Source organism: Lichenostomus cassidix, chromosome 3 (genome assembly GCF_008360975.1).
Source record: "Lichenostomus cassidix isolate B80296 chromosome 3, HeHo_3.0, whole genome shotgun sequence".
NCBI lineage: Eukaryota > Metazoa > Chordata > Aves > Passeriformes > Meliphagidae > Lichenostomus > Lichenostomus cassidix.
In genome coordinates, this window is record NC_139483.1 from 5,134,725 (window position 1) to 5,159,146 (window position 24,422).

The 24,422-nt window shown below is 42.1% G+C and overlaps 1 protein-coding gene across 9 annotated transcripts in view; it reads left to right on the forward strand.

The window, feature by feature from the left end:
• The window catches only part of EML6 (EMAP like 6), a 93,543-nt gene that overhangs the window by 56,692 nt on the left and 12,429 nt on the right, over nucleotides 1-24,422 (forward strand). For all 9 annotated transcript variants that reach the window (XM_085054149.1, XM_085054152.1, XM_085054156.1 and 6 more), the window contains 15 exons: nucleotides 1,751-1,844; nucleotides 4,487-4,587; nucleotides 5,806-6,008; nucleotides 7,208-7,319; nucleotides 8,019-8,146; nucleotides 8,853-8,994; nucleotides 10,125-10,277; nucleotides 10,533-10,664; nucleotides 11,477-11,565; nucleotides 12,159-12,335; nucleotides 12,433-12,634; nucleotides 12,818-12,944; nucleotides 21,913-21,991; nucleotides 22,986-23,115; nucleotides 24,189-24,287. In XM_085054149.1, coding sequence (XP_084910275.1) covers nucleotides 1,751-1,844; nucleotides 4,487-4,587; nucleotides 5,806-6,008; nucleotides 7,208-7,319; nucleotides 8,019-8,146; nucleotides 8,853-8,994; nucleotides 10,125-10,277; nucleotides 10,533-10,664; nucleotides 11,477-11,565; nucleotides 12,159-12,335; nucleotides 12,433-12,634; nucleotides 12,818-12,944; nucleotides 21,913-21,991; nucleotides 22,986-23,115; nucleotides 24,189-24,287 — 1,968 coding nt within the window. The remainder of the gene's footprint in view (nucleotides 1-1,750; nucleotides 1,845-4,486; nucleotides 4,588-5,805; nucleotides 6,009-7,207; nucleotides 7,320-8,018; nucleotides 8,147-8,852; nucleotides 8,995-10,124; nucleotides 10,278-10,532; nucleotides 10,665-11,476; nucleotides 11,566-12,158; nucleotides 12,336-12,432; nucleotides 12,635-12,817; nucleotides 12,945-21,912; nucleotides 21,992-22,985; nucleotides 23,116-24,188; nucleotides 24,288-24,422) is intronic.

A 24,422-nucleotide genomic window follows, 5' to 3' on the forward strand; every position in this document is an offset into this window, starting at 1 on the left:
ACCAGGTAAATTCCTGTCCAAGTATGAATATTCTGGGCATTAGAACCCGCATACCTGTATGAAAATCTAAAGAATAAGCCAGCCAAATATTCTGTGGGCATAAATCTGTAAAAAATATGAAAGGTCTTGTAAAAAGCAGCAACCACTCAACATTACAGTGTTGCTTTAGCACCTGATCCCGAGAATAATGCACACACTGCATTCCTAACTGGCTTTAGTTGGGATTCTTGGCATAGACAGGGACAGAGAGCTGTGCAAATCCCACAGGATCACAGGCTGCACTGCCCTGTGTAGGGGGTCTGCATTGTCTTAATAACAGAGATTTCAAAACTGGGTTCAGGTTACACTGTTTGGAGCTTAAAGAAAAACCCCAAGCTCCCAACCTTTCCTGGCTGTAGTTGATGCAGCAGCTGACTCTTTTCCCCTGGTTCTCTCTGCCCTTACTCCCTCTCTGAAACATCTGCTGCTGCCCATTTCTGAAAGCTGGATCCCTCTGGTACAGCCCTTCTCACGACACTGTGATTCCAAGATGAGAGTTTCATTCCTGAAATGTTTGGTTGTGCCCTCTGGTGGCTAATTGAACATGGATACTTTGGGATGTTGTTTGGAGGGTATAGTCCATATCAGTGCATAACCTCCTGTTTCAAGTGAATAAAGTTCAAATTGTTGTGTTGTTTGCGGTTGGCTTTTTCTTAAATAAACTCAGTTTTGTTTCATGTCCTGTATTTTAACTTCATTCCTTCCTGACTTCTTCTTTCATCTTGTCCTGTTTCATTCAGCTGTGAATTCTTTTCCTAATTCTGAAATTCATCGTCTTCTTCTTAACTTGTTTCTGAAGTCACTAAATTCTGTGAGAACTTACTCAGCCCTCTGAACTCTGCAGTAGTTCTGCTGGAGTAATTTATACCTGTGGCTCTCTTTCTCTTCTTGAAGTCAAATATGCCCAAGCCCAGAGTGCTTCACATCATTCACTTCTACAAGAAGCACATTCCCAAATCAGGGCTCTTGTTCAGTGTCTGCCCAGCTCTGCTTCCTCCAACCTTGACTTTTCTTCAGTTAAAAACACCAAGCAGATGATCAGCTCCTCCTACACCCTATAAAGTTCAATTGTCTTATCATAAACTGCAATAATTATGGTCTAGTTTAATGAAGTTTCAGAGTTTCAGGACAGAAACTCTTTTAAAACTTTGTTAGAGATGGTCGTGTTTATCATTATTTCATACACGTGGCAAGGGTGCCTGGGTGCTGTTGAATTATGGATGATATTCTGTTCTGGCTTTCCTTCCTCTCATTATCTGTACTGCTGTGTCTTTCCTGCAGTGAAAGAGAAGATAGCCAGCAGTTATTTTTAGCCTTAAAATTTTATGTTGTATTTATAGTTTCATCACCCTGCCTATAAAAATTTCATACACTAATAATTCTCTGCACCATTCTCAAGCAACAGAAAAGAAGCATCGTCTGATCAGAAATACTTGAGATAAAATGCAGTGTGAATTTAGACTGCTTGGGCTTCATGCAATTGACTTTCATTGCCTTGTTGATCCTCCCTATTTTCCTTGCACTTACACATGTCTGCCTTTGGGAAAGATCTGAACTGCAATCTCTCAAACTATTAGCATGGGGGGATTTTTTGCTTCATTTGTATTACATCATTATAGTTCAGTTTGCCATGTAATGGCTGTGTTCATTGCCTGTTAAATTTTCACCTGAAGCCTTAGCACCTTTAACATTCAATATTGCTTCTGTACAGCTGATGGGAAATGTTTGGCATCTGTTGGGCTGGATGATAACCATGCCATTGTGTTCTGGGACTGGAAAAAGGGAGAAAAGCTGGCAACAACCAGGTAAGAATACCCACAGTGTAAATGTCCCCTCTGATTGCTTTTTTCTGCATTATCCACATTTTTCCTATGAGCAAAGAAATAAAGCAAAACTCCACCCTGAAAAAACAGTGTGGTGTTTCAGAGCAATGTATCCAGATTAATAACCTGGGGATGCACAGCTCAGTGTTTGGAATTCCTGTGAACTATTTCTGTGAGGAGTTCCCCAGCCTTTCTATTGGTAGAGCCACGTTGGTATTGTTGCTTGTTTCTGGTTTTTCAAGTTAAGTTAATAATTTCTCCCATTTTTGTGTCCTGGCTAAGGGCAGAACTCACCACAGGTGTCATTTCCTTCATGCATTTGATGGTGTGCTGGGTTCCATCAGTAACCAGATCACTTTTTAGAAAGAAAAAAAGAGTTCCTTCTTATGTATATATATATTTTTCAAGCACTGCTGATCCTGCCTTTCTTCTGAGCCAGCTTTTTCTCAGCTATTTGCTTTTCCAGTTCCAACTGAAAGCTCAGCCAATAACCTGATAGTGAAGAGTCCTTTGCAATTGCTTGAAGGGACCAATGCTGGGAAGAAAATTGGATTAAAGTTATGTGTTTGCTTTTTTTATTCTCAAGTATCGGATTGCAACAATAGCTGTTCAGTGTAGGAGAATCAAACTGTTTGAGAACCTGTTTTCTGTCTCAGCCTTGGACAAAGCAGATGTGCCCCTGGTCACTTAGGATTGAGCAGAATTCCTGTGAGAAAGGCAAGGAGATAATTCCATATGCACCCTGCAACCGTGTAACGTAGCATTGCTCTGTAGAAATTGTTAGTATAGCTGCAAAAATAGTGCCTGTGAAAGGTAATTTACTTTAATTACTGTATGGTGACACGTTACAGGAGGAATGAGATTTTCTGGTGGCAGCACTCTGTTAGCAGTGTGCCATTACTGAGGAAATCCATGTTTCACTCCCTGTGTGTGTGTGTACCACGATCTGTTAGCTATACAATTTCATCTCAGGCATCCTGTTTATTAGGCAGCAAGGTTTTAGATCCTGTTTAAAATCTGTGCTGGAGGGTTTGCTTAGCAACAGCCCTGTCTGTGTTGTAAAACGTGACATTTTCCTGGGCTTTGCAATCCCAGTTCTGCTGTCCCCAGACAGATTGTGCTTGACTTGCAAGCAAAGAAATACTTTATATATTCCCCTGCTGACCTTTAAGCTTTTAAAAACAAGATAATGATGAGCTGTGTCGCTACCTGGCTGCTGGTGCTCAAAAGGACAGATAAAACCTGGAGCACTCGGGTTCTTTTCCACCATATAATGCTCTATGTACCCAACGGATCTGTTAATCTGTTACCTTGAAAATATGCAGAGTCCTCACTGTGAGCAGAAAAATGAATTTATCTTCTAAAATGTTCCAGTTTAAACTACTGTTTAGATTTTAGGAGTGCCTAAAGGCAAGTCCCCTGTTCCACTGAGCACAGAAGGACAGAGAAAGAGAGAGACAAAAGCCCTGGTGTGGCTCTTGCACACAAGAATAGAAGGACATCTTGCAATCACATGGATCCATATAAACCTGAAAAATGAAGTGTCCACTCACCAGATACAGACCCTCAGGATGTTTATTCTGCAGTTATATTTATTTTTTATGAATGTTCTTTTTGCTTCATCTTCCTAGGATGATTTGTTTCAACATGACTTCTTAGATTTTTTCGTTTCAATGGTCAGAATGCTCTTATTTATTTGCTTTAATTGTTTCAAAGCTAAATTATACAGCTTGTTTGCCTGTCCTGGCTCTCCAGCCTCCAGTCTAGCCTCCTTAAGATCTGTGTTGAGTAAATTGGAATCAAACACCTCTGCACTGCAGGATGATGTGCTGCAGTTGTCAAAGGTGGCCAGGGCTGGTTTGCATCCAGACTGATCCACTTACAGGAAATACTGACCCTGAGAGGGTTTCAGAACCACTTGATTGTCCAGATCTGCTGAACCTGTCAGGAAAAGTGACTTAATCCTAGCACAAAACCTGCCAGATGCATATTGAAAAGCTCATGGTTCCTGCTTTGGGGGTTTTAAAAAACACTGATGTAGATATAACTGCTGCTTTACACCTGGGAATGTTTTTTGCTATGATAAAACCCAAGCTTGTAAATTCCCATAAATATATCAACAAGCATAACTTTAATTACCCAGGAACCAAACCTGGAGGTGTATGTGCTGCTGTATGAACTGTTTCCTTAACCATAATTTTATAATTTCTTACTCTATTTTCCATCTTGAAGCACATAGATTAAACACTTCCTCATTCCTGTCAGGGTATCTTTTAATATTTATTAATTGAGTTCTCATCTGTTTAAATACTTATGTTGACCTTTATGTCTTCTCTTAATTGCCTTGACCCTTGTTGCCTGCTCCTTTGTTATGACTTAAATGAACTGAAATTCAGTGGGAGAGAATTTTTATTCCCCTCATTTCTGTACTCCCCATATGGTGTATGCTCAAATTCCTTCTGCCAGCTCTGTGGGGCAAACTCCCAGGGCTAAACTCTTGCAGATTAGAAATATGGCTTTGTACTTCTTGGTAGATGTGGAAATGATTTATATAAATTATTTAATTAGTTTGAAATGTTAAGTCATCTCTTGCCAAGCTTTTAAAATTGTTACCTTTATTGCAGGGGCCATAAAGATAAAATATTTGTAGTGAAGTGTAATCCACATCATGTGGACAGACTAGTCACAGTTGGGATGAAGCACATCAAATTTTGGCAGCAAACAGGTACTGTATTGAATATTTTATGTTTAATTTACATGAGAATTTTGGAATATTTTTAATGCAGGAACATCATGTTCTCAGTTGAAGAACTTGCTTTATTTGTAAAGCACTTTCCCAGTTACCAGGATATAAAAGGGGTGAAAACCCACCTCTGAGTCAGCAAATGTCATAATATTCCTTCCTCTGCGGAAAGAATTTCCAGCTAATTGTGTTTAAACTCTCGTCATACTGTTAAGGAATCCTCTTGAGCAAGCATCCTTGGCTCACAGAAAATCAGGTTCTGATTGAAGGTATTTTTAATTCAGGACTGGATTTTTCATGCTTCAGGACTTTTAGTTTGTGCACACATTTCGTGGGTACTCAAAACAACTCAAAATCAGGTATTTTTAAGAACTTCCTACACTTTGTACCATACTTAAAGTGTTCAAGGGGTTCAGATTCTCTCAGATTAAATTTTTTTCCTTCTTTTTTTTTTTATCTTTAGCTTATTTTTGCAGCGATTAAGTAGACTTTTTATTACTGTTTGCTAAATTCCATGATGGGAATGTGCATTAAGCAACGTCTTACTCCAAGAATAGTCTCTTTTCCAAAAGATGGTGTATTTTGAATTCAGATCTGCTCAGTGGAGTGGGGACCCAGTGTGGTGTCAGCTGTGAAACACACAGTGCCTTGACACAAGGCCACCACTGCAGATGATCTTTTGTAATTCTGTATTTTTGTCTCCAATCAATGGTTCAAGGACCTTATGGCTGCTTCTGCTTTCTGAACCAAAGCAAGGCTGTGGTGATTTGATTCTCTGACAACCATAGGAGTAGCAAACTTTGCCATTTATTCTGCAAAACTGCTGTCAAATGCTCAGGGTGCCAGGGGACAACTAAACCAATCCTCTAGTTGTTGTCACCTCTGCAGAGAAGCAGCATGGCAGAAGCTGTTCTGGGCAAAAAGCATCCTGCCAGCCATTGCAGTAGTTGTTTTTGCCCAATTCCTTACCAAGTTTATCTCTTGCTTGGAAAGACAATCTGAAAACTTGACTCTGAGCTGCTCCAGAGCTGTCATTGCTGGGTTGACTTTCTTTGTGCTTCTCCCTTGTGCACTGATTTCTGGATTTCCATTGTCTTCTGCACCTTGGGCAGCCACAAGAGATCTCGGGGTCAAACATTTATCCTTGCCAGCACTGTGGCTGCAAGCCCAAGTAGAGCAAGCCTTGTGCTGGTGTTGCAGGGGGAGGCTTCACATCCAAACGGGGCACATTTGGGAGCGCAGGGAAGCTGGAGACGATGATGAGCGTCTCGTACGGGCGCATCGAGGAGCTGGTGTTCTCTGGGGCTGCCACTGGGGACATCTACATCTGGAAGGAGACCCTGCTGCTGAGGACAGTGAAGGCCCATGATGGACCTGTGTTTGCCATGCATGCCTTGGACAAGGTATCTGTCACTGTCCTTCATCTGTGTCTTTGTTGCAGTAATGGATTTCAGAGGTGATTAATTTTAATTTGTGATTAAAATTACAAAGCCAATATGAATGAGTTCTGTCATTTGGTAGATGTGGATTTGTCAGCACCCTGTGCTGGTACCTCACCAGCAGTTTTCTGGCCTCTAAAAATGCAGAGTTTATTTCTCACTGTGCTCAGGTGTGTCATTTTCATGTTCATGTGAACCACAGGAGAGTAATGAGTAACATTCATTGCCTCTTTGACCTGATCCCAAAAATATATGTGCATTACTAGTTTCCAGAATATGAAACATGATCTTTTAATAATGTTATCACTATATCTTAATCTTCAGATATCCACAGATTTGCACTTTTGAGTTAACTATTCCAGATATTAGAAGAATTTTCCTTCAGTTGTATGAATACATCTATAAAAGAAATTATTACAAAATACATTATTTGCATCATATAAATGAGCTTAGGACAAAGTCTTGCCCCTGGCAATTTGAATATAATGTTGATAATGGAATATCCTTTTTGAGGTTATGGTTTCAACTGTAGATGTATAGCATGAGAAGAATGTTAGCTATTAACATTTTTATATATCAACGTCAATTAAGATCCCTGTGGCTCAGTCCTTTCTGGCCCTAATTGATTGTTCCCAGCTTTCCCATCAATTTTTCTATTTGATTTTGGCACTGAACATCCTCTTCTCTTAGATTTTTTTTGTTAGTTATTTATGCTCTTCTGCATTCACTTGGCCCAGATAATCTACCCAGGGAATTAATGAAAGAATTGGTCCCGAATGCATCATTAGAACTCAGGTTCAGGCATCTGTTAAGTCAATTTGATTTGGAATAACTTGAGAAGCTGTTATTGCCAACTACTGCCTCTTCTAAGGGTAAAACATATTTTTCCATAGCTTATTTCCATGTGCAGGCAAATGTCCTGGTCCATCATTCCTGTTTACAACAGTGTGTGCTACATGTGGTTGCAAATCTTTATAACCCCAGAAAAGCAACCCTAAATCTTATCCACTTGAATTTTTCCCTCATAAGGTGCAGGCTCCAGTATTTTTAGTTTGACACACGAATAAAATGCAGGGGAGAGTTTAGTGTGCCTTTGGACATGTCTTGTTGAATCCCCCCTTGGAGTGCTGACATCTGTGTGTTTTCCTGCTGTGACTGTGCAGGGCTTTGTAACCGGTGGGAAAGATGGCATTGTGGCCCTGTGGGATGATATGTTTGAGAGGTGTCTGAAGACATATGCTATTAAAAGAGCAGCACTCTCTGCTAGCTCCAAAGGTATTGTTTCTCTGTGTGTTTTAATAAGGACTGTGTGCATGAAGGGTGGTATAATGGTAGTAACAAGGTAGTACTGGGTGCCAAATCTTACCAGAACACAAAGGGAACAGCAACACACCACTTACTCTGTGCTGGAATTCTCTGGTTTGATCAATATAAGCTGTGCTTCATGTATTCCTTGTCATTTTTAGTTTGTTCTGCTGTTCCCTCCTCTATTTCATTACATGGAGTTTTGTTTTCATTGGTGAAATGACTTTAAGGAGAAATGTCCCCAGCCTGTGAGTTTGGCAGTTCCAAAGTGTGGTCGTTCAGCATCCACATTCAGTGTGCTGAGACCTGGGCCCTGGGATTGGGAAAGACCTGTTAAATTCCCCAGGCATCCATGTGGAGCTCTGGAAAGGGATGTTCACATGTAATCACAGAGTTAGTCTGTGGTGCTGAAACTCCTGAGGGCCTTAGACCTGTGGCTGTTAAAGCAGTAAAATCCCAGTCTTTATATTGCCACAATATTGCAAAACAAATACTGTTTTGCAAACAAAAGAAACTCCCCTCCCTGAATTATTCAGGAATCCATGGATTATCTGGCAGTTTGATCAGGCAATTGTATCTCATGTTCATGATTTTAAATGGATTTGAATTATATATAAACTGCAGATGATATGAAATTAAAAAAAATAACAATATCTTCGCATTTGTCAGGTTTGCTTTTAGAGGACAACCCGTCCATCCGAGCCATCAGCCTGGGACATGGACACATCCTGGTAGGAACTAAAAATGGAGAAATACTTGAAATTGATAAGAGTGGGCCTATGACTCTGCTTGTTCAGGTACTGTATGGATCTTCCATTGCAAGCTATTTCCTGTATTTTCACAAAAATGCTGGTTCTTTGGTATTCTTTTTTCAGTTAGTTCTGATCACATGAAGTACCCTTCAAATCTGTCTTTCCTGCATGACTGCCTTGCTAACCAAGATGTGTGGGGTTGTGTTTTATAAATTATTGAACTCCCTCACTAATGCAGATTGAGAGCAGCAAGAAATTGTTTAACCTTGATATGCAGTGCCAGCAAACTGTATGCAAGCTGAAGGAAAAGTGGAAAAAAGCAGGGAGAATATTAACAAGTTGGAAAACTGAGAATCTGAGGGAAGATTGAAATGAAGTTTTATATGTATGTTGAGCAAACAAAGATCTAAAAAATTATGTAGGCCTTGAAGATTAGCCCATATTAGGATTTCAGGATAAAGTCCTGTTTGGGTTGTAAGAATTCCCAGTTCATCTCAAGTTTGGAAAAGAAAGTACTGGAAGAACAGGAATTACAGACAGTGATAGTGTAAGGGACTATGGAAGAGTAATTTAGAGAGCTGTCAGGGGAGACAGGGCTGATGTTCAGGTCTTTTGGAATGTGGAAAGCTTTGGAGAGGAGATGGTGAAGGCTTTATTGCCTGGGACTTGCAAAATGAGGCAGGGCAAAGCTAGACCATATTACCCAGCCCCAAATGCAGTGTTTTCTCTCGTGTGGAATGCCTTCCTGCAGGGCCATATGGAAGGGGAGGTGTGGGGTTTGGCAGCTCATCCTCTCCTGCCGGTGTGTGCCACGGTGAGCGACGACAAAACGCTGCGCATCTGGGAGCTCTCGTCCCAGCACCGCATGCTGGCTGTGAGGAAGCTCAAAAAAGGTAATCCTGCCTTGGCCAGGCCCTGGGGCAGCCATGGAGCTCTCTGTTTCTGTAACAGCTCCCTCTTGGCTTTCAGTGCACATCACGGGCATTAATTGGGCAGGCAAAGGACACAGTCATTAAGAAATTGGGAGCACAGGAAATAAATTGCCTTTGGCATGTGTCAAGTCAGTGTAAAGGGAAGGAAGAAAAAGGACTGTAATCTATTGTAATGAATAATAATAAAATGAACTTGAGTCTCTTTCCCCCCAATTTCAAGGGGAATGAGTTGACCTCAGAATCACTTTCCTTCCTAGGAATACTTAAGGCCAGTATGTTTGTTGCTGACATTAAAAAATTCCCTTATAAAGGCAAATGTGCAATCATCCTTCAGTGCCAATATGAACTCTACCTGTTAAACCAGCTTCTCTAAAATTAATGCTTTTCCTGCCCTCTCCTCTGTATAAAATTAGATGAGCTATGTTAAAAGGCTTCCTTCTCAAAATTACTCTTATTTCATTTACTAATTGATATCCTTCAGGAAATTTTATATTGTTCATTTTCAGTGACAGATCTGGAGTACAGGAATTCTTAACTGGCTGAGGGAAAACAGTTAAATGCTTTGGAGAGGTGAATTTTGAGGATGGATGAGGATAGCTGTAGGAGAGTATGGTCAGGAATAACGCTGAGGCAGAAAGGGGAGGAAGTCTAGTACATCTGATTTAAATGTGCTCCACTGAAAGGAGCCATTATTCTGTCATATCAGGAAGATTTCAAATGTGGTATCCCTGAAAGACATGTAGTTATGCTGCCTCTAATGAGTCTTCAAATTTTCCATCTGGATTTCCTTTTTGTACATGTTTTGTGGGTTTATTTTTGATTTCTGTCACTGGTGTGTTTAGAACATAGCTGGAAGGTGGTGTTCACACACAAACCTGTTTCAGAAGGGATTAAGTCATCATTGCCAACTCCAGAACACCCTGTAACAAAGCATCCACCATAGCCTTCTATAACATACAGGTTTTGATAAATAACAAATCTATTTTAAAACTACACACTTGATGTAAAAACCTTTCAGTTGCAGTTCACTGATGGCTTTCTCAGTCCCAGGTTTTGAACTGTGAGAGACTGATTTCCATGTTCCTCCCTAGGCGGGCGCTGCTGTGCCTTTTCTCCCGACGGCAAAGCCCTGGCAGTCGGGCTGAACGACGGGAGCTTTCTGGTGGTGAATGCTGACACGGTGGAGGACATGGTCTCCTTTCACCACAGGAAGGAGATGATCTCAGATATAAAGTTTTCACGAGGTATAGCCATATGATAAGGTGGAAGGGGAGTGTTTATCTTGGAGTTTGTTTCTCTTGTCTAGACAAGGTTGAATGTTCTGAAGGAACGCTGGCTTTGTGTGTGCTCCATGCATTAAAGAGTTTACAATTCTGTGTGGCTGTGTGCTGCACTGTAACAGCCCCACCCCTGACTGGTGAATTCACTACAGTAGTGAAAAGTCACACCAATATTAATTAGAAGATGTACCCTTTAATAACCTCGGTGTCTCCTTACAGAATCGGGAAAGTACCTGGCTGTGGCTTCCCACGATAACTTTGTAGATATTTACAATGTCCTTACCAGCAAAAGAGTTGGCATTTGCAAAGGTGCCTCCAGCTACATCACCCACATCGACTGGGACTCCAGAGGTAAAGTGTTGGCCAGAGATACAGATTGGAAATGCCCATAAAATGGAATATCAGAAAAACGTTCCACTCCCAGTTACTGAGATCAGCCACTAATGCAATGCGTTTTCCCCATGGAGCACTGTATGGATCCAGTGCAATTACATTTGTTGGTATCCAATTTCCTTTCCTTGCTGAGCTCTGCATGGCAATCTCTGCAAGAAGGTAGAGCCTGATTTTCCCAGCTAATTAAGTCCAGCAGGATCCATAATGAGCTCATGCCAATGAGCGGATGTGATTCCGTGTGGGACCATCTGTGTGCCAGTCCCAAAATGTGGTGTGACCCACTGAGAGCAGCACCACATCATCTCCATGGGCTTCCCATGGAGCAAACTTCCCATCCCAGAGCAGCTTGGAGTGGAGCTTCCTCTGCCAGTGGGGCCTTGCAGGAGAGACAAGAGCTGGCAAAGGTCCCACTTTTGGCAAAGCTGCCTTGTAAAATTATTATGAAAATTAATAGCACATGCATTTATTTTTTACTTCCATTAGTGTGATGATGAAGCATAAGCAAAATATTTCCCATCAGCAGAAACTGATTTGCTGTGAGACAGCAACTTCTTAAGGATATTGGATGGTATTTAAAATATTATTTATTCATTGAATCAGAGTATAGGACCCTTTCAAGAATGATTTTAAGCATCTGTGTTATTTTTGCTATGATAAACTCTCTGTAGGATAACTTAACTTACCCCCAGAAATCTCTTCACTTAATCAAAAGAAAATTCTTAATAGTCAAAATTAATAAGATTCATAATAAACTCTCCTTTTGTATCCAGGAAAGTTATTGCAGGTCAATTCTGGTGCCAAAGAACAACTATTTTTTGAAGCCCCGAGGGGGAAAAGACATATTATAAGGATTGCTGAGGTATGAATTATGTGTGCTGCATTATTTTTACTGTGAAAGTTAATTTCAAGAATTATCTTCAAATGGTGTATTTTTTTCCTTTTATAATGCTATATTTACAGTGATTAGACTTAAAATTATCATTCCACAGTGTCTTTCCTAGCATTTGTAAGTGGCAGAATGTGCAGGTATCTGCTTGTATCTCTAAATTTATCATTGTTTATTTATTATCAGCCATTTGCCAAAGTCCCCTTTCCCAAAGTCACCTGTTTTCTGTGTAACCAGTTACATCCAGGCTATAAACCACCTGCAAGCAGCAGGACCTGGCTTTTCATGAAGCTGATTATTTGTAACCTGTAATTCTGCTACAAAATCGCTCGTGTTTTGCACCTCAGAAAATCTTTAGGGAGATTTGTGTCCAAACCATACTCTGCCTTGGGAAAACATGAATGTTTACAGTGTTAAGCCATTTGATGAAGGTGCACAGTTTCTTAAAAACTAAAGACAATTAAAATAAAATTAATGTCGGGCACAGAAAACTATATACATGAAAACAACGTGCATTTGGTATGTTTGAAGTAAGAAGCCTTCTTCTGGGGGAATCTTGATTGCAGATAGAGAAGATTGAGTGGGACACGTGGACATGTGTCCTTGGTCCCACCTGTGAGGGGATCTGGCCCATGCACAGCGATGTCACCGTTGTCAATGCAGCCAGTCTCACCAAGGACAGAACCCTCTTGGCCACGGGAGATGATTTTGGCTTTGTGAAGCTGTTTTCCTACCCGGTGAAGGTAAGAAGTGTATTTATTTCAGTGATTAAAAAGGAAAGGAAGCAGGACACTGTTCCTGGTGTGTCAGGCTGCCAGCTGGGGCTTCTGTGTGCTGCAGGGCCAGCATGCCAAGTTCAAGAAGTACGTGGGGCACAGTGCCCAGGTGACCAACGTGCAGTGGCTGCACAACGACTCTGTGCTCCTCACCGTCGGCGGCGCCGACACCGCGCTCATGATCTGGACCAGGGAGTTCCTGGGCATCCAGGAGAGCAAGCTGGTGGACAGTGAAGAGTCAGACACAGATGCAGAAGAAGATGGAGGTAAAAAGGATTTAATTCAGTCTTGCTAGCAGAGAGACTTACACAGGCATTTAACCTGTGCTAAATTTCAGTGTAAAGAGAGGATTTGTTTCCTTCCTTTTGTTCATGCAGGTCTTCTTGTTCTCTACTCCCCCACTATGAAACAAGGATAGTTTGTTTAAATCTGTGTTTTATTTTTCTAAGGTTATGATAGTGATGTTGCAAGGGAAAAAGCAATTGACTACACCACTAAGATTTATGCAGTGAGCATCAGAGAAATGGAAGGCACAAAACCCCACCAGCAGCTGAAGGAAGTTTCAGTGGAAGAGAGGTATGTCCCACAAGGGCTTTTGCTTCCAAGTGTACATTGTGCCCTTTTGCATCTCTTTTCATTCAACTAAAACTAGTCCTTAGAAATAAAACAGGAGTTTTAAAAGTCACCAGACAATATTTAAAATGGTATTCACAGGGTACAACATGTTAATGTGATGGAGAAAAACACGTGTCTAACGCATCTGTGAGTGTTGTGTTCTCTTCTGCTGTTCACATGAGCATTTATATTCTCTCCTAACTAGAGTGTGTCTGCAGCAGAGCACTTGTGATAGTGGTAAGCTTGTAAACATTTTGTAGTTAAGGCTTTGTGTGGTGCTCTTACTGAAAGATTTTTCAGTCGCTTGTTATTGTGTTGGGTTGTCACTGTTAAAGCTGGAATTGCCCATGGCACACATTGGCCTTAGGCTGAAATATTCTTAAAGAATTAGCTGGAAGGGGGAGTTTTGGAGAGGACAGCAAAGAAAAGAGGTAAGAGCTAAGAACAGAGGGTGAGTCTAGTGAAACACAGACCTAAAGGAAGGGATGGTAAAATCTGACCAGGACAGAACAGGAGTATTGATAACCAGTAAAGTACATTTCCCCTCAAAATGTGGAGCAGTAAATCCATGCCTGTGAATGCAGTTGGTGACTCAGCTGTGAATCCATTCTGTCTCTTTTGATAAAATATTTTCTTCTGAGTGATCATTCTTTTATCAGGAGTTTCCTTGCTCTTGCCCCCCACTGGGCACTAACACAAAGGACTGCTCTGGATTAACCCACAGAAAAAAAACTCAGTTTAGTTGCTTTGTTATTGCAAGAGACAAAATGCAGTTAATAATACTTCCTAATCTCACACAGGCCTTGGAAAAATAAGTTTCTGTCTTTAAAGCTCTCAAAGAATGCAGTGCTGAACATCTTAGACAGAAAGTAATTAATCATTTTTGCTCAGTAAATGTGCAAAGTAGGAGAATTGGGTGTGAAATGTGGGGTATGAACAATAAGAAGAAAAATGTTGCAACCATTTCTTTTCATCACAGTGTTTTAACAGTACCATGCAGGAGGAGGATTAGTGATTTTTTCAATAAAATGTTGGATCATAACCTATTCTTTTCCCTTTCTTTTAAGAATATATCTTCTCCTCAAATAAAGAATTTGTTCCTCCATTTTTCTGTAAAAAGGCATAGTGTATCATCTAGTAAACACGAATATTTGCAGATTGAGTTTAAAAAAGGAAAATTATTATTTTATTTTCAGTGGATACTGCTAAATTGTTATAGCAGCAATAAGTGTCAGTGGTACAATGGCCAGATGTTTCTCACCAGAAGCCCTTGTACCCTCCAGCTGTTGTACTCTGCTTTGATGATGCAAAAGCAGCTGTAGAGTGAGTTTAATTGACAGATTAAGCTGGGTTTAAAAATGTCTTCTACTCATTTTTAAGCAAGAGCACAAGTGTCTTGTGCTGCTTTTCAGCACTGTTTCCAGTCCAGGAGTGAAAATCACCCTTCATGTCCCTGGGAAACTTCCTTTCCCTGCATCCTGGCCATGGCTGTGCTGTGTGGTGCCACAGGCTTTGGAGGCTGTCCTCACCTCAGCCCCTCTCAGGGAGAGCAGGCTGTGTTTATCCAGCCCCACAAAGCTCTGGGAAAGCCTGCACATGAAAATAGGATCCCAAGGGAATAACCTATCCCATGTTACATCCCCAAGTTCTGGACTGAGGAGAGTAAAAAGCAAGGTCTTAACACAGTCTCTTTTTTCTTCCTACTGTTTCTGTGTTGTCAACAGTTTTGTACTTCATTTTAAAATAGGTTAAAAATAAACCCTTGTCACTGTCCTTCCCATCTTTTCTGCTTGGGAGTCACAGCTTCTGTGTACATTTTCATGTCCTTTTTAAATTATAGCTGCTTCAGTACAATCTCACCTTTGGTGTTTGGTATTTGCTATTTTGATAAATCTGACAACAAATCCTATAATTTTCATGTGTTGCTTGTTAGGCAAAGATAAATTCACTTCCCTTTCTTCAGGGGATAAGTAGAATAGTGAAAATAGTGAAATAATCAGAAGCAGCAATTTTATGGTGAAATGTCAGCAAAACTGTGATTTCTGAGGGTGTTGTGCTTGGATAGGGCCTTCAGCTGTGAAAGGTGCAGGGTTTGGGTGCAATAAAAGGGGATGAATGTGTTGGCTACTACAAGACTGCAGTTCCTGGTCACAGTGGGACAATACCTGCAGCATTCCTGCAGAATCTTGGCACTCCCAACAGTGAGTGCCTCAGGCTAAAGTGGACTTCTCTCAGAAGACACACAGATTTTGAGGGAAGCTTCATAGCTGTGCCAGATTCCATCTTTTCTTTTCTGAGAACACAAAAGAATGTAGCAGCTGGAAAAGGGTTTGTCTGCCCATGACAAACTTCTGAAATCCCTAGGCTGGCTTTCTTTGCATTTCCAAGGGTCTGAAGGGACAGTTGATCAAGCCAGGTGACATGGAAAACCTGCAAGGACTCCACTGTTGGTGTTCAGGGGAATCCTAAATGAGTTAATGCCAAGGCCTGGAAATCTGCTGGCAACATGCAGTAAGGGGCTTGGAAGTGTCCCCTTGCTGTATTTTCCTTGTGGGCCTGAGAAAGGAAAAATTATGAAGGTGTGGTGAGAAGAAACTCACAATTAACAAGTTTAAATTAAGGAGAGGAAGAAAAAGAGAGAAAAGCAAGTTTCTGGTTTAGCAGGGACTGCTGCTCTGAGCTGCTCCTTGGAGGCACCGACTTGGAGCTCACTGGGTTTTTTATTTTAACAGTAATATTTAGAAGGTAAACTGTTGCTGAAGTTATTTTTCCAGCTTATATAATCAAACACGCTTCAGAGGTGCCATGTAGCACCTATGAGACAGGTCCATCTGTTTAATCTTTCTGTTTGCTGCAATATGCTTGCAGGACTCTGTGCTTCTGTAGTAGAGAGTGGGGAATCTCAAAAACTCCAGGTACATTATTTCACTGGAAATAACAAATCAGTGTTCAATTCACGAGGAGTTTGATCTCAGGAAGTGTGATGGGACTCCTGAGAAGATTGCAAGTGTAGGGCTGGGAGCTGAACTGTGCAATGAATTGTACAAAGTTAGGAGTAATAATAAGGTTTTCCCTTAGAAAAGAAAATGAAAACCCTTTATGAAATTTGTTTTTCCTCCCTGCAACATAATTAAACAATCATGATTCTGCAAGTATCTTGGAGGAGTGTAGAAGTTACATGATAGATTTTACTTGCAGGATTTGATTCAAATCATGGCCTGGTATTTTTGAGGAGATCCATCATCTCCTATCTCCATCAGCAGGAGGGACAGTTCTAAAATGCCTTGCAGTTGTATTGGTGCATTTAGTCAAGATCATTAATCAATTGTTGTTTCTCTCTCCTCTCCCCAACCTTGTTTTTCTTCTTCTCCCTTTCCATGTCTTCCCTCCTCTCCTCCCCCTGCCCTTACCTTCTCTCTGTTCTGCCCTCTGGCCCTGCCGTGGTGCAGGAGCTGGCTGCCCTCCCGGGGGGCTGCAGCCCCAGGCTGGCGGGGTGGGAGCTCCCAGCGCGGCGCTCCCGCTCCCCGGGACACCCTGGCCACTGGTGGGACTGTCCCAGACAATCCAGGACAATTGTAAGCTCTGCTGTGTGTCACCTAGCCATTGTGCTATTTCAGAGAAGGGCCAGCTTTTGAGCTGGGACCGTTTTAACCCAGGATCTGTATGACGAGAAGTAACACGAGCTTGCTGATGACTGTATTTACCTTACTAATCCCAAAGGCAAAGACCTGTTTGCACTTGGCCTCCTACTAACCTCTAACACACACCCTGTGTCTGCAGCTCTCCTTTAGCTCAGTTTGCATGACTCCACATAAACCCTGGTGATGGGAACTCCTTCAAAGCAGGTGGAATGTGTAGAAAACAAAAAGCAGCATTAGCATGTTTGTCTGGTTTTCTGTTTTCTCAGCATCCTGGCTTGTCTCACTCTCCGTGAGTGAGACAATTCATTCTCCATGTAATTCTCCATGAATTACCCACCTCAGAGCCTGGTCTCCATGGTGGTGTTTGCCTCATGTGTAATCATATGTCCTGCTAAAGGTGAAAGGTTAAAGAACTTTCTCTCTTTAAATGTTACTCCTTAGATTATTGATTTCTTTAAAACAACATGAGCTGACTTCTATAGGCTTTCAAAATAGCCCCCACAAGCCTTTGCACCATAAAGTGAATTATTAGACATATGGTTACAGCCTTGGTTCCTGCACCTTTACACACACACCTCTGTGGGTGCACTGTAAAAGCTTTGAGTGTGAATCTGTGTTGTATTTATGTGTAGGTGGGGACTATTCAAAATGTATCTGGAAAAACACATCCTTGGGGTGGAGAAAATAATTTGGGGCTTATTCAGTCTGAATTCTGCATTTGAGGGTGAGGAGTATCCTTTGGAATATTCACTTTTACTTTCTCAACAGCATTATGTCAAGTTAATGCACCCTAACTGTGTTTGACAGCCTGCTGGTTTCATCCCAGTTGTCCCCAAGGCTTGTACACATTGTGACTGGTATTTGTCAGTCCCTGCCAAGCAGCTGAACTCAGAGTCAATCTCACTGCTCCCACAGGTCAGCACACAGCTGGCCCAAAGGTCTTTTCCATTTGTGTGACTCTGGGGGGGATGGAACTGAGGGATGCTAACGTGGCCACGTGTTCCCAACATTCCTCTTGCAGAACCTGAGTGCTCTCTGTGCTGAGGGTGAGGTGAAACATTCAGCTTTCCTGGGGATTTTTTGTGTGGGATGTAGTCCAGGGCTGATGGGAAAAGCAGTGTTTCTCCTGTTTGGTCATGCAGAGGGAGGATCTGCCCGTACAACTGCCTTATTCTATTGGTTGGAGGGTTTTATTTAAACAGTACAGCTTCAAAATATGTTAGATCTTATGTAAGGAATTACAAAACAGTTCCTTTCCGTGTGTGAGGGACAGTGTGTCTGGAGAGTCCAGAGTGTGAGGGATGGCATGTCCAGAGTGTCCAGCATGTGGAGGACATCAGGTCCTGGTCCCCTGCAGGGCCAGGCTGTGAGTACAGGACTTGTTTAGGGAACAACTTCCCAAGGTGCTCAGAACAAAGACTCTCTGGTTTTGTTCCAAAGTGATTGTCCTCCTTGCTAATTGCTGTTTTGCTCATTTCACATGTGGACACTGAGCTGGAGTGACCTGGGAATGCTGTGACCAGCTGCCTTGACAGGCTGTGACAATGGCTGCCCCACCATATGTCTTGCAATACTTTCTGATTTTTTTTTTTGAAGAGTCCATCAGCATACATGTCAGGTTATAAATATTGTAAGGATTTTTCAGTGCTTTAAAAAAATAGCTTAGTTGACCACTGATGATTCCCTTCAGTTCTGTTTCAGCTTTGCTTTGATTGTTTTTGAGAGTAGGACATTTTCATGTTGGATGCTATTCTTTTTGTTGTCTTATGAGAGCTACAAAGCATTAAGAAAAAGTAACAGCAGGAAAAGTTGTATGCAGAATTCCTATGTATGTTGGGATGGGAAAATCCAAGGGTTTAGAGCTCACAAAGTCTCTCAAGAGATTAAGGAAAGCTCAAGGAGTTTTGCAGCAGTTTGTTGGCATTAGGGAGTCCCTCCTGTCACTGGTGAAGGGCACTTTTAAAACCTGCTTTTGCATTTTTTCTGAAATGAATAGTATATTTTTTAAATCTTGGATATTTGTTCTGGATATTTGCCCACCCCAACCTACCATCCTACCTCTCCTTGAACCTCATTGTCTCTTCTCAGGAGCAGTCCATGTTTGTGTAGATCCAAGTGTGTTCCCTCTCCAGTTTGCAGCCATGTAAATCCATGTCAGTCTCCCTTTTGGGCTCTCTAAGCTTTTCCCTACCCATTCCTGCTGGCTCAGCCCATCACCTTCTGGGTGGCAGGACACTCCTGTCCATCTGTCCCTGCACCAGACCTTGTTGGTCCCTTTCATGTGATGCTGTTTCTGGAGTTCCTATGCTGTTCCCATTGGCCTTGGAGCAGAATGTTTGTGTTCTCCCCAGTTTATTGCCACTGCAGACAGCATCTCCAACCAGACAGAAGTTGTGGCCTGTGCCCTGGAAACAGGAGTTGGTTATGTCTCCATCCCATAGAATTTGTTTATTTAATGATCTGCTTTTTCTCTCCTTTATTTTCTGTCTAAACAGATCTAGCTTTTTCCCCCCCATAGTTTGACTCTGTTCTCTAAGGTCACATCTCTTTCCTGGCTCAAGGTGCCACTCTCTTCCAAAACCCCATTCCCTCTTCCCCTAGCCCAGCTCTTGTTGTGTCTTTCTGTTGTGCTGCCTGTTCACCCCACCCCTGATTGGGGCTCCTGTCCCTCCGTGGCTGGAGGGAATGTTCACTCACACCTTTTCACATTTCTGCATGAAGGTGGTGCTGAGGTTTTGTCAGTCTGGATCTGGACCTGGGGTTCTGTCCCTGACTCATGTGAGAACAGCCTGGAGATTGCCATGAGTAACAGAAACCTTCTCTGCTGTACTCACAGCACCTGAAGAGCCCTCTAATGTCTGTCTGTGTCTTACCTTTCCCAGAACTCCTCCATCCCATAACGTACTCTAAGCAGGTTTGTTTAAAATTGCTGCAAAGAAACCGTTAATGCTTGTGTTATGTTTTAACTTGCTTTCCTTTGGAGGCAGGGAATTGTCAAGTAAGTACTGCTGGGGAGCCCAGCAAAGGCCTGGATTGCTGTTCATGTGCCATGCTGGTTGCACAGATCCAACAGGGCTTTCAAAGAGATGTCGTTTGCTGCAGCGTGAATTTCTTGTCTTGGCAGTGTCATCTTCTGTGTCAAAACAAGTTAGGTGTGGTCACAGGCTTGTTAAAAGTGAAATGACTTCCTAAGATGTTAGAAATGTGCTGCTTTCTGTTTGTTTTATGAGGATGGTTATGAGGCAGTGAATGCACACGTGTGTATATATACATGGCTGTGTATATATGAATGCACACAACATCTGTGTTTGTGTGTGCTGTGAGTAGGTATTTATAAAAGTATCTGTGTGTGTGTGTCTCCAGATTGAACCTCATGCTTACAATCTAGTGACTATCAAGCATGTCATAGTGGTAGTGTTCTCTTGCTTTCATGAAGTATTTTGGCTTGCTCTTGTCATAAACTTTGATATTCCTAGGTAAAGAGATGTGACAATGATCCAGTTTGAAATAACACTAAAACAGAAAAAGCACACAAGAAAACAATCATTTTCCTAAGTGCTGAGTCTGAACAATTATTTTCCTAAGTGCTTCAGCGCAATCTGGGCTGAAATAAAATAACAAATTTATTTTGTAAGACAATTAAGTTTTGTAATAACTTCCTCTGCCCCTTCCCTGCTGGTGACTGCACTGCTGCTTGGTCCCACTCCAGCCAGGGTCACCCCAGGGGACTCGAGTGACTGCTTTCTGGGGAAATAAAGGTACTTGTTCCCCATGGACAAAGCAGGACAGGCTGTCCTGGGAGTGACTTGGCCTCCCCACAGCAATTGTGGGCTGAATTGCAGCTGAACTGGGATGGAAAACAATCATCCATTGTGTGCAATCTCAGCAGTGCTTAGGGGACTGTCAACTTTGTACCAGTTCCCTCCCTGCCAGGCTCCTGAAAATAAACCAGCCATGGAACCCTGTTCTGCTCCAGTGCAAAAAAGTGTGCAGGAAGCTTGGGTGCAGCTTCCTTTTCCCCTCCATCCCATAGGATCTTTAGCTCCAGGTCTGCCCAGGGATGTCGGGCTGTGATGTTTCTGGATCTGCAGACTGGTGCACTCTTTGGTTTCTGTTTTAGTTCTTGCTGGCATGCTTGGATAGCATGTGTTGTGGCCAAGGAATGACTGCTGCGCTCTGAAAGTGCTTGTGCATGAGTCTCGTGCTCAGAAGTGACACCTAAACTCTATTAAGTTTCTTGCTTGGCTTTATTTGCTGCTTACAAGGGGATCAAGGTAACTCTTTCACTCTCTTCGTGTCATGGGGTCACCTGCTGATGTGCTTGTTGGTCCTTGGAGTGCCTGAGGAGTGGGGTGGGTTGGTTAGCTGCAGCTTTGCTCTGTCTCAGAGCTCAGGTTTTCCTGCTGCTCATTCCCACTGTGCTCTGTCTGCTGAAGGTATTCCTTTCATATCTTCCATGAAAAATCCAGCTCCAGAAAAAGCAGCTCCCTGTACATGAAAGATATTTCATTCTTCTCTGATTAATTTTTTTGTAAAATGGGAATTACTGGTGGTTACAGCCTCAGGACAGGAACAAATTTCACTGCATGTGGAATGTAATAGCAAGGTCACATAGTTCTGGAATCATAAGCTCTGGGAATGCTTTCCAAGTGCTCCCCTTAGCTCTGTGCCTCTTTTCCCAGCAGGATCAATAGCAGCAGCAGAGGTTATCTGGCCCTAAAGACCATTTGCACACGTCAGATTGTGTCTCAGTCTGCGTTCTGCATTTGTCTTTTTAGCTACTTTTAGCCACTGTAATTATGTAAAACGCTTTGCTGGCCTTGGTCTCCTAAACTCACTTGGGTGAATGACTTGTGCATTTAAATGCAACCTTTTTATCTTTAATATGATTTTGAGAAGATTTTATTGAAGCTATGTCAAGGTTTCTCAGAAGAAGCAAGGCAGGGCAAAGGTTGACTGCCAGCTGTAAATATTTTAGATCATTTCTGAAAGCACCAATTTACCATCATTTCATATCCAAGGATTTTTCCATGGATTTAAATCATTATGTTTTGGGTCTTTTAAAATGGTGTAAGGTTGGTTGTTCTGCCACTCATCTTCAAAATCTACCTCAGTGTTTCTGCTCTTTCTATCAAAAAGTGTGGGATTTTAATCAGTTTATTGTACAGCTCTGAAAAAAAGCTCATACACGGGCAACTGTCCATTTGCTGCTCACACATGCTGTGGTTTTGAAAGTATTTTACTTTAAACCATATTGATTGTCTCCTTTCTTTCAATGTTCCTTTCAGGCCACCAGTGAGCAGAGCTGCTCCTCAGCCTGAGAAACTGCAAAAGAACAACATCAACAAAAAAAAGAAACTGGTTGAGGTCAGGATTCATATTTTTTGAGTTTCTTCAAAAGTAACGTGCTGGGTGAGATCCATCACTGTTTTGTGTCTCAGTGTGAAGGGCAAGGTACAATCACAGAGTGTGTGCATTGCCATGCTCACTGCTGAATCCCAAGGGAAATGCAGCCAGAACCAGCACTTTGGCTCAGGAAGAATCCTGTGTGGGATTTTGAATGATGGAATTTGCTCACTGGCTTTGGAATTTCCCTTTCTCCCCAAACAATCTGTTTGAATTCCCACATAACATGCAGAATAAGGAATATTTTGTGACCTGTGTCACAACACTTGGTCTGTGGCTAATTGGAATTGCTCCCAGTGAGCTGTGATTGTGTTTGGGAGAGTCATCAGGTCTGGCTTTGGGGCTCTGAGGCAGCTTTAACAACAATCCATTAACCATCCTGGGTTCCTGGAGGAAATTTCCTTGGCAACTGCTTGTTGGGAGCTGCAATTACACCTCTGATTCATATCTCAATTACAGAGGTTCTTATAGCCTGTCCTGTCCTTCCTTTAAGGACTGTAAGATCAGAATTTGGTCTGTGGAAATTTGGTAGTTTGTGAGAATGATTTTTGAAAACTCTCCAAGTATCTTCTTTAAAATACCTGATACCCTAAATAAATATTAAACTGTGGTGGTAAGAGTAATGAACTCAAACCTGTTCTGTGAGTTGTATCTGTTTTGAATGGAAAGTTACAGAACCAGAACATTTATAGCCATCTGAATTATTTTTAAAAATATATATATACAAGTGCAGTGCCTTAGTTGACCAATTAAAGGTTGTTGATAGCCTGTGATGATAATATGCCTCAATAAATGAGCAGGTTGGGGATAACTAATTTCTGTTTTATTTTTCTATTGCCTCTACCAGGCATTTGTAGTTGTGTAATTTAGAATTGTGCTTAGGTGATCCAAACTCTGAAATCTCCTTGTTTCTTCTTTCATTTAAGTCTTCACTCTTTTTGTTTTTGTGGACCAGGAGCTGGCTTTAGACCATGTGTTTGGATATAGAGGGTTTGACTGTCGCAACAACCTCCACTACCTGAACGATGGTGCTGACATTATTTTCCACACAGCTGCAGCAGGCATTGTCCAAAACCTCTCTACTGGTAATTCCACTTGAAACAATACTCAGAGAGAAAAAAATACAAGGAAAATGTTTTTGATTGAAAGTCTGAACTTTTTAATATTGCTGTGACTTTCCCACGTTTTGCATCTTGATAAATAACACAAGCCCACTGTAGGTGGCTGCAGTGTCAGATTGGCAGTTTCTGCTGCTCAGCTCATCCTGTAGCTGAAGACATGGGAATGGGTTTCTCTCTCAGGAAAAGAGAGTCTGGGTGGTGAAGTGATGAGTACCCCCAAAAATATGAGGAGCTGTAAGATTCATCGTTTCATTTTGAGTTGTTTTAGCAAAGCCATGCTCCAGGGAAGGGCACGTTTTGGTGCAATCCAGCCCAAGCAAGTTGCTCTTTAGAAGGGGTAGAAATATTCCCTGCCTTTTGGGTAATGTAAAGGAGAAAAAACACCAAAAATGTCTCTGGCCCTAATTTGTGGCACCAACATCTCTGTATCCTTCGAGTCTCTCAGGAAAAGAGGAGTTAAAGGAATTTTGACATGATTTTTTCCCAGATGGTCCCAGTTGTGCATTCGGCAGTTCTGCTGCCAAGGAGGGGCACAGGGAGAAGAGTTGTTGGATCTGGTGGCCTTTGGGATCTCCAGTCCTAGAGGAGCCTCTGACCCGTGGGCTGGGAAACCAGGGTGGCCCCATCTGTCCTTTCTGGGCTCATTCCCTTGGGAGGGTTTTGTCTCCACTTTGCTTCCCACTCACCACCTCAGTTTACTGGGATTTTACTGAGAAACTTGGGTCTTGCACTGGGGAGTTTTAGTGTTTCTTGCAGTTACAGGTGGCTCCAGGCTGAGTCTTGCACTGATTCCTGGATATGCAGATAATTTCCCAAATACTGCTTTTATATCCATGCTTTTACATCCACCTCTGTGTGTTGATGGTTATGTCCACAGTGCATTTGGGAATGGTGGCTGGGAATGAGAGCAGAGCACCACGGGCGGCATTAGTGCCTCCCAGCCCCTGCAGAGTAGTAGCAAACTGCCCAAACTGTGCTCCTGTGGTGCCTCTTTCCTCAGCCCTGTGGTGACTCAAATCCTGTTTGGATGTCACTAGGCAGCCAGAGTTTCTACCTGGAGCACACTGATGACATCCTGTGCCTGACAGTGAACCAGCACCCCAAGTACAAGAACGTGGTGGCCACCAGCCAGATCGGTACGTGACCCACTGCAAGGCTTTGCTCTAAGGGAGCAGGCACTGGTTTGTTTGGAGCTTTCCTATCTAGGGATTTTACTTGTTTGATTTTGAAGAAGTAATCAAGCTCCAGGGTTTTCTTGCTGTTTCAATTTC